Source organism: Peromyscus leucopus, chromosome 2 (genome assembly GCF_004664715.2).
Source record: "Peromyscus leucopus breed LL Stock chromosome 2, UCI_PerLeu_2.1, whole genome shotgun sequence".
NCBI lineage: Eukaryota > Metazoa > Chordata > Mammalia > Rodentia > Cricetidae > Peromyscus > Peromyscus leucopus.
The window spans coordinates 21,094,370-21,108,872 of record NC_051064.1 but is presented as its reverse complement, the minus strand read 5'-3'; the positions used below and the strand labels follow the sequence as shown (position 1 = coordinate 21,108,872).

The window sequence follows — 14,503 nt, the reverse complement described above, 5'->3', positions numbered from 1 at the left end:
CTCTGCCGAGAAATACCTGAGGAGCCGAGAGCGTCGGCTGCTCACGCATGTGCAGCCTCCAGTGGGTCTCACAGCCACCCTGACACTGCTCACACATGTGCAGCCTCCAGGGGGTCTCACAGCCACCCTGACACTGGGGCCACAACCAACCAACAAGTAAGAAAAACGACCACGGTCAACATGCAGATTATGGTAAATTTAATCCACGGCACCAACTCTGAGAATATTAACAGATGACCAAATAGATAAGAAGACCCACCCAGCATATGGAAAGTGACTACAGTTAACTTAATAATAAAATCATTCTTGTGTATTGCCTTTCTCTTGTTGAGTGGAAACACCTAAAGGGGATTCTTATGCTCACAGCCATCAGTCAGCTGAGGGTAAAAATCTACGAGGAAAGGAGATCCTAACAAAGCAGGTTCTCTGTGAACTTCTAGAATTCACTCAGCTCTGCAGAGTAATACAAGCAGTTATGCTTACTGGTTTGTGTTTGATTAGACAACGGAAAATAACCACAAAGTAAAATGAAAAAAAAAAATGATTACAGGTGACTTTAGACCTAATGAAATTCACCGAGGACACCACCGGCAGGCCAAGTGTCAATGCTGCAATGCTTGGGGAAAATGTCATCTGGATGTTAGATAAGGGGGAAAAGATTCTGAGAAACTGACATGCCTGAAATCATTTCTATAAAGCAATCTTTAAGGATATCTGTTCCTCAAATGTAAGTGATCCCCAAGGTTAAGATAAAGTTAATGAAATAATGTCCTCTCCTTTAATTTATAGCATTATCTCAGAAAATGTAAAATGTTAGGGATGTGACAAAAACGTAGACATTTAGTTTTGATTTTTCAAGTGTTTCCCCAAAACTCTTATGGCTGCCAGCTTTGTAGAATCATAGGTTAGTTTTTGCTGACTTCTTTCGAGGGTAGCCTGAGGATTTTAATTATACTCAGACAGCGATATGATGAAAAGCAATGACCAGGTGAACAGCAGCAGAGTGAGCCTGAGAGGGGAACAGAACTGAAGGTCGCTCTCACCACCAAGGCTTAGCGTGGGTTTTGGCTGACCTGTGCTTCTCAGCTGAACTCTGGGTGCTAATACACTGGATCAGACGGCATGGCAAGGAAATTCAGTGTAACCGTGTGCATCCTGGAGGGAAAGGAAAGACTGGCAGAGGAGAGCAGAGAAAGGGAGGATGAACCAAGTCCCAACTCCCAAACATCCCCCAAAAGGAAAGCGTTGCGTAACGCTTCAGTCTTTCTACAGGGTGCTATAATCCGCTTGTCCTGTGACCTCCACTGCTGTGAGCTCCTTCAATTCTTGAGTGCTGCTGTCCAGAGGAAGAAGTATTTCTAAATCTAGATCGGAAACAGCTCACAGCACACACACACACACACCCCCAAGTACAAGCAATGCTCACCTGCTTATGCTGGTCATGTTTCCAAAACTCCCTCATTGCCTAGAACTTATTATTTCCATACTTTATACCCCCTTACCACTGAACTTCAAAACCAAAGTAAAATTAATAAAAATGCCTCCATTAAATGATTTGCCCTTCTCCAGCAAGGAGTGGGAGGAATCACTTGTAGGGAAAACATCATTTAATTGCTTGGAAGTAATTTCTTTAATTAAATTACCTATCTCAACAGAAAGATCTAGCATCAGGTTATGCTTTGAAGGCCCTGTAACTGTAACGCATGAGTAGGTTTCCTATTTCACTTATCCTGGCAAGTTCTCAGGTGTCCCAGAGGCCACTTCATGAGGGAATATGTTAAAAAGCTTTCTGTCACTCAATCATGCCCCACCCCAAATTCATATTTAATGAAGTAGTTCACAAAAAATGTTTAGCAGATTCTCCTAAGGAGTCTGTTCCTCCAGAACCCCACAGAAAACTAAGACAATGTCTCTCAGGACTGTTGAAGTCTCCTTATCTGCCATGTGCTTGTATTTTACAAGAAATAAAATAGGCCAAATCTGCAGGGCCAAGATTTTGGAAACAGAAGTAGGAAGACTCTCTTACCACAGATCTGAACTGTGGAATCCATCGACCTGAAGCTACAGTCAAAAGGGCCACAGACTCCCTGGTTTTGTGTGTATGTGCTTTGCTATTTGATGAAAACAAAACAAAAAACAAAAACACAAGATCCTGACTACCAACACAGAGAATCAAGTCATCACACTCTGAAATTCTTTGGGCCTAGTGTTTAGCCCAAGAATATAATAGAGATCTCGGTGTGTGTCTAGAAAGTCTCCTTTGTTGTGATTCACTTGTGTGAGCTGTGATTTCTCACAGCTTAATGTTTAGGTGTTCAAAAGTAGCAAAAGCTGCTGGCTTTTAAGAAAGAAAAGAAATGTTTGTTCAGAAAACATTTACGTTTACTCATATTCAGTTTTAGTACCTTTGAACTAGGCCAAAAAGTGTCTTATTTCTAAGCTCTTCATAGAAAAAAGTAAATTAATTTTAAAAATTAAAATCTTCTTGATAGTATTTTTTATTCTGTCATCAAGTTAGTTTTATTTACTATTATTTTTGTTTGTTTGTTTGAGACAGGGTCTTAACATAGCCCAGGCTAGCCTATGTAGCCAAGGATGACCTCAAATTCCTGGTCCTTGTGCCTCCACTTCCAAAGTGTTGGGATTACAGCATGAGGCACCACGCCCGGCTCAGACTTTTTAATCAACACGTAATCTAATGATAGATTTAAGCATCATGCACAGACCAGCACACACCATGTAGAAACATCTCTCTCATTAAGATTTACTTTATTGGTTGCTTATGTTGGGCTAAACTCTGACCTCAAACTTGTGGTTCTTTGGAAATGGTAAATAATCATGATACACCCATGAAAATATATGCCATCCAATCACAACAACTGAAAAACAGTGTACCGTACAAATACCACAATGAAGTGAACTTCTGATGACTCAGAGTCGATGAGGCTGACATAAACAGATTCAGTTAGAAATGCTCTCCTTGATAAGACTTGAGTTCTTGACAACACGCAGGACTCAGAAGGGTGTGTCCGGTGGGGAGTGAACAAGGTTTTCTGGTTTGGTTTCATGTAATGGAAAGAAGGGGTGAAAACAGCGGGGAAGACAGGGAGGCTGGGGAGGGTGACTGAGGAGGTCTAGGGGGACAGGAAGTCACAAGAGGGTTCTAAGGTGGGGACAGCTGAACCTGGACAGAAAGTGCAAGAGATGGAGGTAGAAGAGAGAGGGAACTTGAAAGGAGCCTGAGGGTGAACGAGGGAGGGAGGGAGGGAGGGGTTCCGGAGGCAACCAGCCTGGGGCTGCCACGGGAAAGCTGGAGTCGGAAAGAGCCTTCCGGCAGGCAGGAAGGGGTAGGGCAGGAAGCCCTACCTAACTCAGGACCTCCCTGCACAGAAACCCTGCTCAAACCTTCCGAGTCTTACTCACTCCAATGGGAGTTCTTAATATATTAATAAAACCATTACAATTCACATTATACACATATTTAATCTGAATACATGGTCAATATAGCAATAAAAACAGAAGTTCTTACATTTTATAACATTCGCAAATTTTCATTTCTTTTTTAACTTAGACGCATGACAAAGAATATTTGTTTCACAGAAGTTACTTATTGAGCACCAATAAACACATAAAACTAATATGTATCGTCCTCCCCAATCAGAGAAATCCCAAATCTTCTCTGCCCTGTAGCAGCAAACCCGAGTCAAGACCATCACCACTGTTGGGTGGGGATGGCAGTTCTTTCTTTCAGTTCTTTCTCTTCTGGTTACTTTCCTTTGCCACATGAGCAAGCCCGGAAGGGCTTCTTCCCTTCCGGTCGCCTTTGTCTCTGGAAGACACTTTACTAGGAACTGCCTTCGTCTCTGTCTCTGTTGCTTTTTTCCAGTTTTCCTTGGATTTAGCACTTCTGTCTGGGCTGGCTTTCTCCTTTTCTCTGTCTTTCTTACCTCTAGGAGATGCTTTCCGGGATGTATCTGGGTCACCCTTCTTCCCCTTCCGTTCATCCTCCTTCTTCCTCCCCCTGTTCCTCTCTTCACTCTTGCCAGGCACAGCCTTCTCTCTCTCCTTCTTAAGCTCTTCTTTGCTGGATTCTTTAGCTTTCAGGTTTCCCAATCAAAGGAAAAAATGTTTACTGATACCACCGAAATCCTCCAAGGGCACCTTAGAGGTAAAGTACTGTCTTGTCCCGACTCACTGGAAAGCTCTCATTCAGAAGTTAGTTTACTAGCTCAAACATTGTCTAAAAAGGTACATAAACCTCTATAAAATAGTAGCTATGAAAGAAATCCTGGGAATATCTCATCTTATCTTTCCAGTCTAAAATCTAGTTTGACTTGTGTCAACACAGGCTGGCATGCAATATGAACAAAGGGAACCCATCCGTAAGGGCAGTGGAGAGAAACTCCTAACTAGACTGTCACAAGTAAAGGGACAAAGGTGCTGAGAAACTTGTTTTTATACAAAGATAATTACAATTTTCAGCTTGAACAAAGTGTTATGTCCTTAACAGTTAAGTTTATGGGCCTTGAAGGGAAAAAAAAGGTGCACAAATAAATTAAATATCATTTGATTCTTGGCAGCAAAAAAAAAAAAAAATCAACATGTATACATTTTCAAATTTGTTATCTGTAACATTTATACTGGAAACTGAATATTTTTATGTTTACAGTCAACTTCACGTAATCAGTATTCCTTTAAGTACATCTTCCTGTTAATATACGGAAGACCTACAAGCCAATGTACATGTCCTCCAGCACTTATGGGGAAAGTGAAGTAAAACAGGAAGTACAGGACTTCCAAATCTCACATTAAATCCTGCTTTTCACAGCAGAGTGGTGGTGGTGCACGCCTTTAATCCCCGCACTCTGGGAGGCAGAGCCAGGCGGATCTCTGTGAGTTCGAGGCCAGCCTGGGCTACCAAGTGAATCTCAGAAAAGGCTCAAAGCTACACAGAGAAACCCTGTCTCGAAAAATCAAAAAAAAAAAAAAAAAAAAAATACTGCTTTCACAATACTTTTTAAAGTTTAACTGAGCAGTTACCAAAGCTCACATTTCAATGCCTGCTTTCATCAGGAAATTATACAAGGTTCTTGCTATATACGCAGCATTTAAGCAGTCACAAATAAAATGAAAGATCTAAATATTAAAATGTGAAAGATATCTGCCCTAACAAATTTATCTAAAATTCATATAATACAAAAGGCATTCAAGGTGAACTCTGGATGTGTGGTGCACACAAAAGACAAGTCTATCTGGAGTTTCCATTAACAAAAATTTCATTGACTCTGTAAAAATACAGCTTGAAATTCATACAGAACCACCTGGCCGTCTGCATCTCACTTCACAGCCAAAAGAAAAGGCCCGCACACTGCTATCAGGCCTTACTCTGTACTGCATTTTTTAAAAATTAAACCTTTAATGCTTAAATTGTCTTGAGAGATCAGGAGAGGTAAAATTATAATTTACTGGCAATTTAGTTTAACATTGCTTACATGAGAATAAAATGATAAAAATTATTTTCTTCTTGGGAGTTATTTTGGTGAGATATGGGCTCAAAGCTAAAATTTCTCATCCTCATCCTCATTTGAAAACGTAAATTTAAAATCCTGCATATCCCATAGCAAAAGTCTTATATATCAATGACTTAAACACGCCAAAAGTTTACAAGTATGCCAAGCATTGCACGCAGAAACTGTCCAAATATTAAAAAAACAAAAAACAAAAAACCATGCATGTCTTCCATGCCCTTTCTTCTTAAAGAACATCAGGGTTTACAAGTGAGGATATACAGGCAGTAATGATGCAGTGTTAGTCTACATACAATAGTACACAAAGATAGCAATTTTAATGCATTAGAATACCAAACACAGCAAATTCTACACCAGTAACTCAGTGCTCTATGTTATAAACCTAACTTTTAGTATTAGATCACACTATCTTTTATTGTGTTTTAGGACAGTATCCTCATAGCCTAAGAAGAAATTAAATCAATCGCTGATGGATTCATCATTGTACATTAATTTCAAAAATTCAGACCATGAAAGATTTAGGAAGCAAGGTAAAATGTGCATATATAAATTTAATAGGCGCATTCCAACAAATGTAGTCAGCTATTTTGATAAACTCTTAATCTACAGGCTATTAGAAAGATCTGATAACATGAAAAGGAAATTAATTACAATTGCTGGCTAGCTAGATAAAGCAAAAGTCTTCAATTTAGTCTTCAAAAAGCTGTTCATAACACAGAATGCCCAAATCAAAAAGCGGTATTATTAACTGTGGCTGCATTTCCATCAAGCATGAAGTTGATTCACTAGCGGCTGGTTGAAAAAACAGAAAATAATACCTTTAGCCTTAGTTTTCCTCTTGGCTAACCCACCAGGTTCTTCTGTTGGTATTTACAAGATAGAAAGAGGTTAGGAAGACAAAATGTTGAGGAAATTAAAAATCAGTACCTATAAATTAGTTTAAACTGATGTTTCTATGATACAAATTAAAGTACTTACATCTACCATTCAGAGGACAGTAAACAAACATCAGCCATAAAAACAGTCTTAAGAGAAGGAATTATAACTAACCTATGGACCAGATAGCATCCTAACTGCACAGGTTGAGACTCTTTGGCTTTGCCAATGCCATGGCTCTCTCTGCAGGCAGAAGACTTCTCAAGGCACAGATGATCCATTCCCCCATGGCATCACCACTGCTATCCACAACAGCTATTCTGGTACAATTTTATTGAACAAGCATTGTTTTTCTCTATCATTTCAAATTTAATGTTTTAAAGTTACATAAGCAAACAATACATTATTATGTGAGTCCTATTAACTTGTTACTCTAAAATCTTCCCAACCATTTTTTACTTTCACTCTTGGGAAACCAGTTATGATAATGGGTTTCCTTTTCACCCTGTAACAAACATCAATACTATATGCTTTCAGCATACTCTCTTCCAACAGGAATGTACTTACATCTCAATTGATTTTCCTTTTCTATTTCCCACTCACAAAAATGTTATTTTATATACACATGTTGGCAAGCTTTCTAAAGTGGTGTATCAAGTAGGAGACACAGTTCTTACCATGGGAGGGGGGGGGTTTTACAACTGATTACCCAACAGCTAAGTCAGGGAAGTATCAAGCAGAAGCCCCTAAACCATGCGGTTTACCCATACTAAACACTACAGTATCCATCCTGTTTCCCCAAACTCCAACCACTCCGTGTATGGAATGAGGCGTTCTTATGTTGGTTTTGTTGTTCACTCCCTCCATTCTTAACTTCCTCCCCTTTCTCTGCTTGTAGTCAGCTGTGTCCATCAAATAAGATAGTCCAGCTGAGAATGGTCATTGTTCTGGAGAGGGGAGATCTGAGGATACCATGCCATTGGCTTCAATCAGGAGAAAAAGGATGAATGGAGGGAGGGAGAGAGGAATGGGGGGAGGGAGGGAGGGAGGGAGGGAGGGAGGGAGGGAGGGAGGGAGGGAGGGAGGGAGGGAGGGAGGGGTGATTAGCTAACTGCTGTCTGTGGCTGTGGCTGTCACACACTGGAGACCTGACTGATAGCAGCAGCAGAGAACAGTTACTTTCCAAAGGCAGAACTAGATTCTTTTAAACATATAAATAACAGTGTACCACTACAACAAATACTGCCAAGGAGCACTTCTTAACAAGTTTAGTTAATTCAGAATAAATACTAAACCTACTTCTGTAACACTAACCTTTAAGTACGTGAACACTTTCTAATGTATAAAAGGACGATAGCATCTGTAGTCTAGGACTGTAGATGCCCTCTTCCAATGCTGCATACTGTTTCCATGGCAGCACAGGCTCCCACTAAAATGTAAGGGGGCAGGGGAGACGACAAGACAATCTACCCCCCAAACCCATTCATTAGAGCCCAAATGAGCTACACTGATGAAATGCCAGAGTTAAATCTTAATCACCAACAATCCAGAATGCTGGATTAGTGTCAGCGTCGTAAAACCTTAAAAAAAAGCACTACACTTCAAACTTTAGATCTGGTGAAAGGCCTCAAAAAAAGAACATCCAAGTACAACCACACACATTTCTAGGCATCCATTTAAATGACTTTTTCTGAGCTACACACACACACACACACACACACAAGCCTGTGACTTCGGAGGGATTTTTTTTAGATGAAAAGATTAGGACAACTATCACACTTTGTTTCTAAAGAAAATGTTGGTTCCTGTCACCTGAGCCTCTTGAGGTTGAGTTTTCTAGAAAAGGCAATGGCCCTAAGAAAGAATGGCAACCTCAAGACCCAGCTTGTTCAGGAGGGTCTCCCCTAATGCATCAGGAAAAGTGACGCAACAGGCAATTCCAGAGACTAGAAGGAGACAAGAAACACAGTTTGAAGTGTTTGGCTGAGTCTGTGTGCTGTGAAGATGGGGAGGTAAGCAGGAAAGGCTTGGAGGAATAGGGAGCTGAGCTATGGGGAGAATGACGGGGAGGAGACTGGGGAGGAGACTGGGGAGGAGACTGGGGAGAAGACTGGGGCGGACTAAGGAAAGGCTCGGGTTTGGAACCAACCAGCATACTACAGAAGGGCTGAAGGAGAAGCAATGGCTAGAAAAAAATTCTATGATGGGAAGAAATGTTAATGAGGGTTGGAGTACTATGAGCCTGGAAGGCAGGAGGGCGTGAATGATGCTTACACACTAGTATAGGAAGTAGAGGTAAGCAACAAGGCGCAGATCAGCAGTTCCAGGACTCTGGCGTGTACTGCCTCAGGCTGCTGTGGGCTCAGTGTGAAACATCAACAAACACACAGGCTTTTCTCTTTTTACTACCAAGGTCAGTGCCCCCAGGGACAAAGAGAATTCTATGAAACAATAAAAGCTTTGACAACAATGCCATTTACTACAGTGTAAACACTTTCCAAGCACTGTTGAGAAAATTCTATCAGAGCAGGAAAGAAAACCTCTTGCTACTCTTAGTCCATCTTTATGTCATTTAAGGAAGTCAAATGGAAACATTAAGAGAATGTAAAACAAAACAAAACAAAAAGTGGTCCACATCCCCCCCCCACCTCCCACCCCAGTCATTAGTCTGTGTCTGTTGTTTAAGGTGACTGTCATTAACCCAACTAATAATTGGGAATTCTTGAACAGAAATTTGAAAGAAAAAAAAAAAAAAAAAGGCTTACGTTCTTCACTTAGAACCTGCCCAATTTACCCTCTTTTGGCAACTGCCACAGAGGCATTACTACAAAGACATTCTCAAAATGTAATGTCTGCTATGACATTAAAATGTGGCAACGATTAAGCCAACAGTTGGATGCATGATTTTACCACATGCAGAAAACAGGACTTTAGAAGGCTGGCTCTATTAAGACATCCAAGTAGCTCCTTCAGACTACAGGTACCTGTCCTTCCCACCGAGGTCACCTGATCATTCCCACTGTCCCTGAAGAGACTGATCAGTGTGCGTCTCAGATTCTCACCTTCCCCCTTCCTACAGAGAACACTTCCCAATTTGGAATACGCAAAACCAGAGTTCTGAGGTATGATCTAATGGATCTGTAGATAGGACTGGCCAACTTCTGTCTTGGAGAAATGAGTGCAGACTCTGCACCTGTTTCCTTCTTAAGACCTGGAATGACACTACTCAAGAAATCTGCCAGTGAAGACAGCAGTGACCTCACCAGCTCAGTAAGATGGGTGAAAAGGCAGACAGAGGCAACGAAAGTGGACTCAAGCACACTGGTGAGCGAGTGAGGAGACCACCTGAGGACCTGTGTTGTTAGCATTGCCAAGTCACTGAGAAAAGTTCAAAATGCCATTTATCTGGGGCGGGGGGGGGGGGGGGGGGGGGGTAAAAAATTTCATTATTATTTCTATTTTGAAAAGAAGAAACTTCGGTGTTTTTAGCACACAATGGAAACACCCGAGGCTCCTCCACATTAGTCATGGGACTAACATCAGTAAGTGATGTGATTTGAAATAATGGATGCCACATGTTGGACTCAGCAATGAAGTGTCAAATAGAGCCAAAGACCCACCTGCTAGGTCCAAGTAGTCCTCAATCTAGCTGGTAAATACCCCAGGGTATGACAAGTTTACTTCAGCAAATATAAGAAAAATATGGCATGCTGGTCCTACCACCCAATGCCATGAACATAGTCACTGAATTCCTTGTTCAGTGTTCCAATATACATCATGACAAAAGGAAATTCCACAGCTCTCTCCACAAACAGCTTGTTTTACATTTTATAGAGGGCTGTGAATATCAACCCCCATGAGGCACTGCTCAGCAATGAGGTCAAGAGCAGGGCTGTGCCTCTATCTGCTTCTGCGGTTCTTCAAAGTTGCCAATATGAAAAGGGCTGAGGAAACAGTATAGTCAGAACAACTAAGGATAAATACAAGCCAATCAGGGTCCAAACACAGAAAAGTCTTATCTTACATGTCTGGATGGGGCTGTGCAAGGCAGGGGGCCATTTGTAGAGAGAAAGACTCAAGCTAGCACTCCATCCACGTGGCTTCTGCAGCAGGGTCCACACAGCAGCAGCACACTGATAGCCAGGCTTCTGAGTTAGTACAGTCAGCTCCTCGAAAACACTCCTGCAGGGGCTTCCTCCCCGCACTCCCACTCCAAGGGAGAGAAGAGCCCTGCCGAAAGCAGCCAAAGGACCACAAGGGAATCTCCAGCCCCCGCTCCCCCCACCCCCCAGGAACAAGCACTCTGGAGCCCATGCTACATGGACTGCACAGCACAAGCCAGTTTTTTTAGATGATCAAAACTGAAAAAGCAGAGTGAATATAGTAATTTACAACTCTGTAACTAAATAAACACTCAAATATACAGAATACAAAGGTGCCTTTCGAAGTAAGCCCGTAAGTTTAAGATATGGACTAAGACAATATCTCATGAAACAAAATTATAAAGTAAAGCCTTAGACAATCACAACTTAAGATACATGTCATCAATAACACTTGAGAAGTTGTTTTCTTTACACCACATTTTTGCCAATAATTTTATTCTTTATCATACACACACTCAAAGAGCCCTAGACACAAGTTGAAGGAAGTCACAGAAGTAAGGGGTTCATCAGCTACCTGGATTTTATCATCACTGAAAGCTTCTCAAACGGAATGATTAAAGGTGGTATTAAATTGTCAAGAAGTTACCATGTCACACACTTGTTTACAATTGAGAAATTGGGCATAATTAATTTCTGTACATAAAATGTGCATTAGTATCATGGCAATACAAAACCTAATGAGAAATTAATTACAAACACTTTTAACACAGAAACTTAATTATTCACTTCTGACTAAAACACCATAACATAGTTAGTAGTCATTACACAAGAACAAAATTGCTTTGAAAAACAATTCTCAGCAATATGAATCAGTGACTTTTATTAAGTGTAGGACCTAAAATTGTGAATTTAAAACTAATAACCTTTGATTATTTCACAATGTTCAAATGCAAAGTGGATCAAGATGTGGTCTTGAGAAAGATTATCAAAGAATACTCCTTTTACTGCTTCACTGAAGGTTAACTGAAGTGCTTGTATACTTGCATATCAAATGCTTTTGACCAAGGCCACACTAACACAGTAAAACGTACTGCTTGAACACAAGAATGAGAAAAACTAGTCTTAACAACCATTTAAGCTTTGAGAAATCACGATCCATGAATGGCACATGTAACCACATATAAAAGTAGATATGGTTAGGAGAGAGTGAATCCCTGTGTTCTGATTCCAGGAACTAACTTTAGACAGTATTTCATAACCATGAAATAAAAGGAGCCACATTATCCCCAGAACAAATGGGTGAGCTACTTACTTGAAAGTAAATATATAAAAACAAAGAATATTTGAAAATGATACTTAAATCAAATTGTCTAAAACACCAGTGTATTCTAGTTTAAAATGCATGAGTACCCAACGCTGAGCCAAATTTTAAGAGATTCCCAGAGGGAGCTAAACATCCTAATTGTCCCTCCAAAAGCAGCAAGAGTGAATACCTCAGGTGACACTCTATTCCAGTCATAAGGGAGGTCACTGGGAAACTAAGGAAGTCGTTTCCAGCAGTGGATCCATATGCAACTAAATAACTGCTTCTGTATTAATGAAGCAAACAGTTTTCAAAAGCTAAGTCAATGTTATTGCTACGTTCTTAGTGGGAAAAATATTTCTCTTGAAAATGAATGACCACTTCAATAAATTTAATTTATAAATCTAAGCATTATATTATACCTAACCCTGAAATCAACAGCTAATAAGTTAATGAAAGGAAAAAATGGAAAAAGACTAATTCAGGATAGATAGTTTTAATATGTATAACATAATGTAAGACGCACATTCTCACTTCCCCTTCTTATAATAGGCCTACCTTAAAAAAAAAATACAAATACCTTCTCTGTATGTATATTTGAAAATGAAATTTAAAATAAATTCTGATTTCAGAAATAGACATATTCAGACCTGTTAGTATCTAAATTCAGAAACTTCACTACCCTCAGGCAAAAACATGGGATTATTCTCAAATTATATCAAAAGCACCATTAATACAGAACTTTAATAAGTTTGTAGGAACTTATATCACAAGTCAATGAACTTAAACAAATTACAGATTAAAATGTACCAGCTTCTTAAAGAGCCATCACCATACAGCAGGCAAGTTAGAGATCAACAGAGAAGCATTTAACGTTGTTAGTCATGCCAGGAATAGTTTGAGAATCACTCCCCTTAGAATTACCATCGGAGTGTTAGGAAGACAGGCGTCAAGGGTTAACTACAACACAATTCCCAGTTCAGTTTAGTGAATACAGAAGTGGAAATCAAACGATACAGAAACCAATTATGCTAAGAACATCACTTCCGGTGCACTCCGTGAACAGCTACAGGCATGAGGGGAGCCACCTCCTTCCTGGGCACGGAAGGAGCCAAGCGAGGCTCTAGCTAAGTGGCTGGACTGGGCAGGATCACATGGTTGACATTTATCATGAAGTCACAACTGCCCCACATGTTGAGCCCTGCATAAGCAAAGATAGAGGAGGAGGAGGCTGCTCCATTCGACAACCCAGTGCCTTCATTCCCTGAAGTTACTGATTATGCAAATCCAAAATGACACAGGTCTTTCCCTGAACCCCTTCATTCTGCGACGTACCATCAACACCATCTGTAGCGTCGCTTTCCTCTTCTTCTTCTTCTAGCATTTCAAAAGGAGTCATTATATCATAGAGAAATGAGAGGAAACCATAAAACCAATCTGAACTTTCCTCGGCTAAAATATTAAGGACTTCCTCAAGAGAATCAATATTTTCATTACTGCCATCTTTGGTCAGGCCTACATAAGAATAAAGGAAGAGAGAAAGAGAAAACGAGAAGACCAGTTAGGTGGAAAAGGTTAAGCTTAGGCAGCGCGATCTTAAAAGGGAGGTGCATCGTGGTCACAGGCTTACGGAAAGGTAATGTAGAAAGTAAAGAAATCAGCTAAGAAGCACACTTCGAGTCTCCATCCACCCCACCGACCTCACGCTCCTCCCAGCTCCGCAGTTTTACCTCTTTCCCACTGGAGCCTCGGGTGTCAAAACGGGTAAAATGTGTCACCAAACTCTGTACACAGTGATAGGAAGAGTGAACAGAAATACCAGAGAACAAACCTCCAAACTGCTCAGTGATGAACCAGAGCTGATCATCCACGCTGGAGTAAACCGTGGGTGCTCTGAGCAAGCAAGCCACCAGGATTCGAGTCTGCAGCATCTCAGGGGGGCATCCAGACACGCAAATATGTAATGCACATCAAGCTCCTAAACCGGTTAGTGGAATAGCACTCGTACCACTGACTCACGGCCCTCCAAGTCTGCTCAATAGTTAAAACCAGCGGCTAATCATCCTCTCTGCCTGCCTGCCTCTAAGACCTCTGCGGAAGGCTCTGGCAGTCAGCCGCAGGGGGACATCCCTAACTGCTCTTCCCCTCAGACATGAGAGGTGGAGCTCTTACTGCAAAGACTCCTGGTGTCTGCTGTTTTCTTGTTTTGTTTTGTTTTGTTTTTGTTTTTCGAGACAGGGTTTCTCTGTGTAGCTTTGCGCCTTTCCTGGAACTCACTTGGTAGCCCAGGCTGGCCTCGAACTCACAGAGATCCTCCTGGCTCTGCCTCCCGAGTGCTGGGATTAAAGGCGTGCGCCACCACCGCCCGGCATGTCTGCTGTTTTCTAAGCACTGCGGCCAAACAGGGCCCCGAATAGAAGAAATCAATGTGTAAATCGTCATGTTTTTCTCCAGCAGGGAAATGGCCAGGGGAAGGGAAAGACTCTGAAAATATCAAATCAGTGCACTGCACACTGAACAGCCCAGCAATTTGAGGAAGAAAAGCAAATGGCAGTTCCAACAGGAAGAGTATGAACCTCAGAACCTTGGAGCCTTTGTAACCAAAGCCTGGTCATTCCAGGCTCTACAACACACAATTTCTCCATGTAGCCCAGACAGACTGACACACAAGAGATAACAGAACGCTTGCTAGC

At 41.2% G+C, this 14,503-nt stretch overlaps 1 protein-coding gene across 21 annotated transcripts in view; it reads right to left on the bottom strand.

Annotated features, from left to right (window-relative positions):
• The window catches only part of Asph (aspartate beta-hydroxylase), a 340,882-nt gene that overhangs the window by 276,492 nt on the left and 49,887 nt on the right, over positions 1-14,503 (bottom strand). For 9 of the 21 annotated variants that reach the window (XM_037202420.1, XM_037202409.1, XM_037202410.1 and 6 more), the window contains 2 exons: positions 13,146-13,325; positions 6,347-6,388 (listed from right to left, as the gene is read on the bottom strand). The exons of 4 other annotated variants lie outside the window; for them this stretch is intronic. In XM_037202420.1, coding sequence (XP_037058315.1) covers positions 6,347-6,388; positions 13,146-13,325 — 222 coding nt within the window. Of the gene's footprint in view, positions 1-2,740; positions 4,098-6,346; positions 6,389-12,290; positions 13,326-14,503 lie in introns of those variants that run through there. 8 more of the 21 variants (XM_028890358.2, XM_028890359.2, XM_028890361.2 and 5 more) reach the window with 4 other exon arrangements.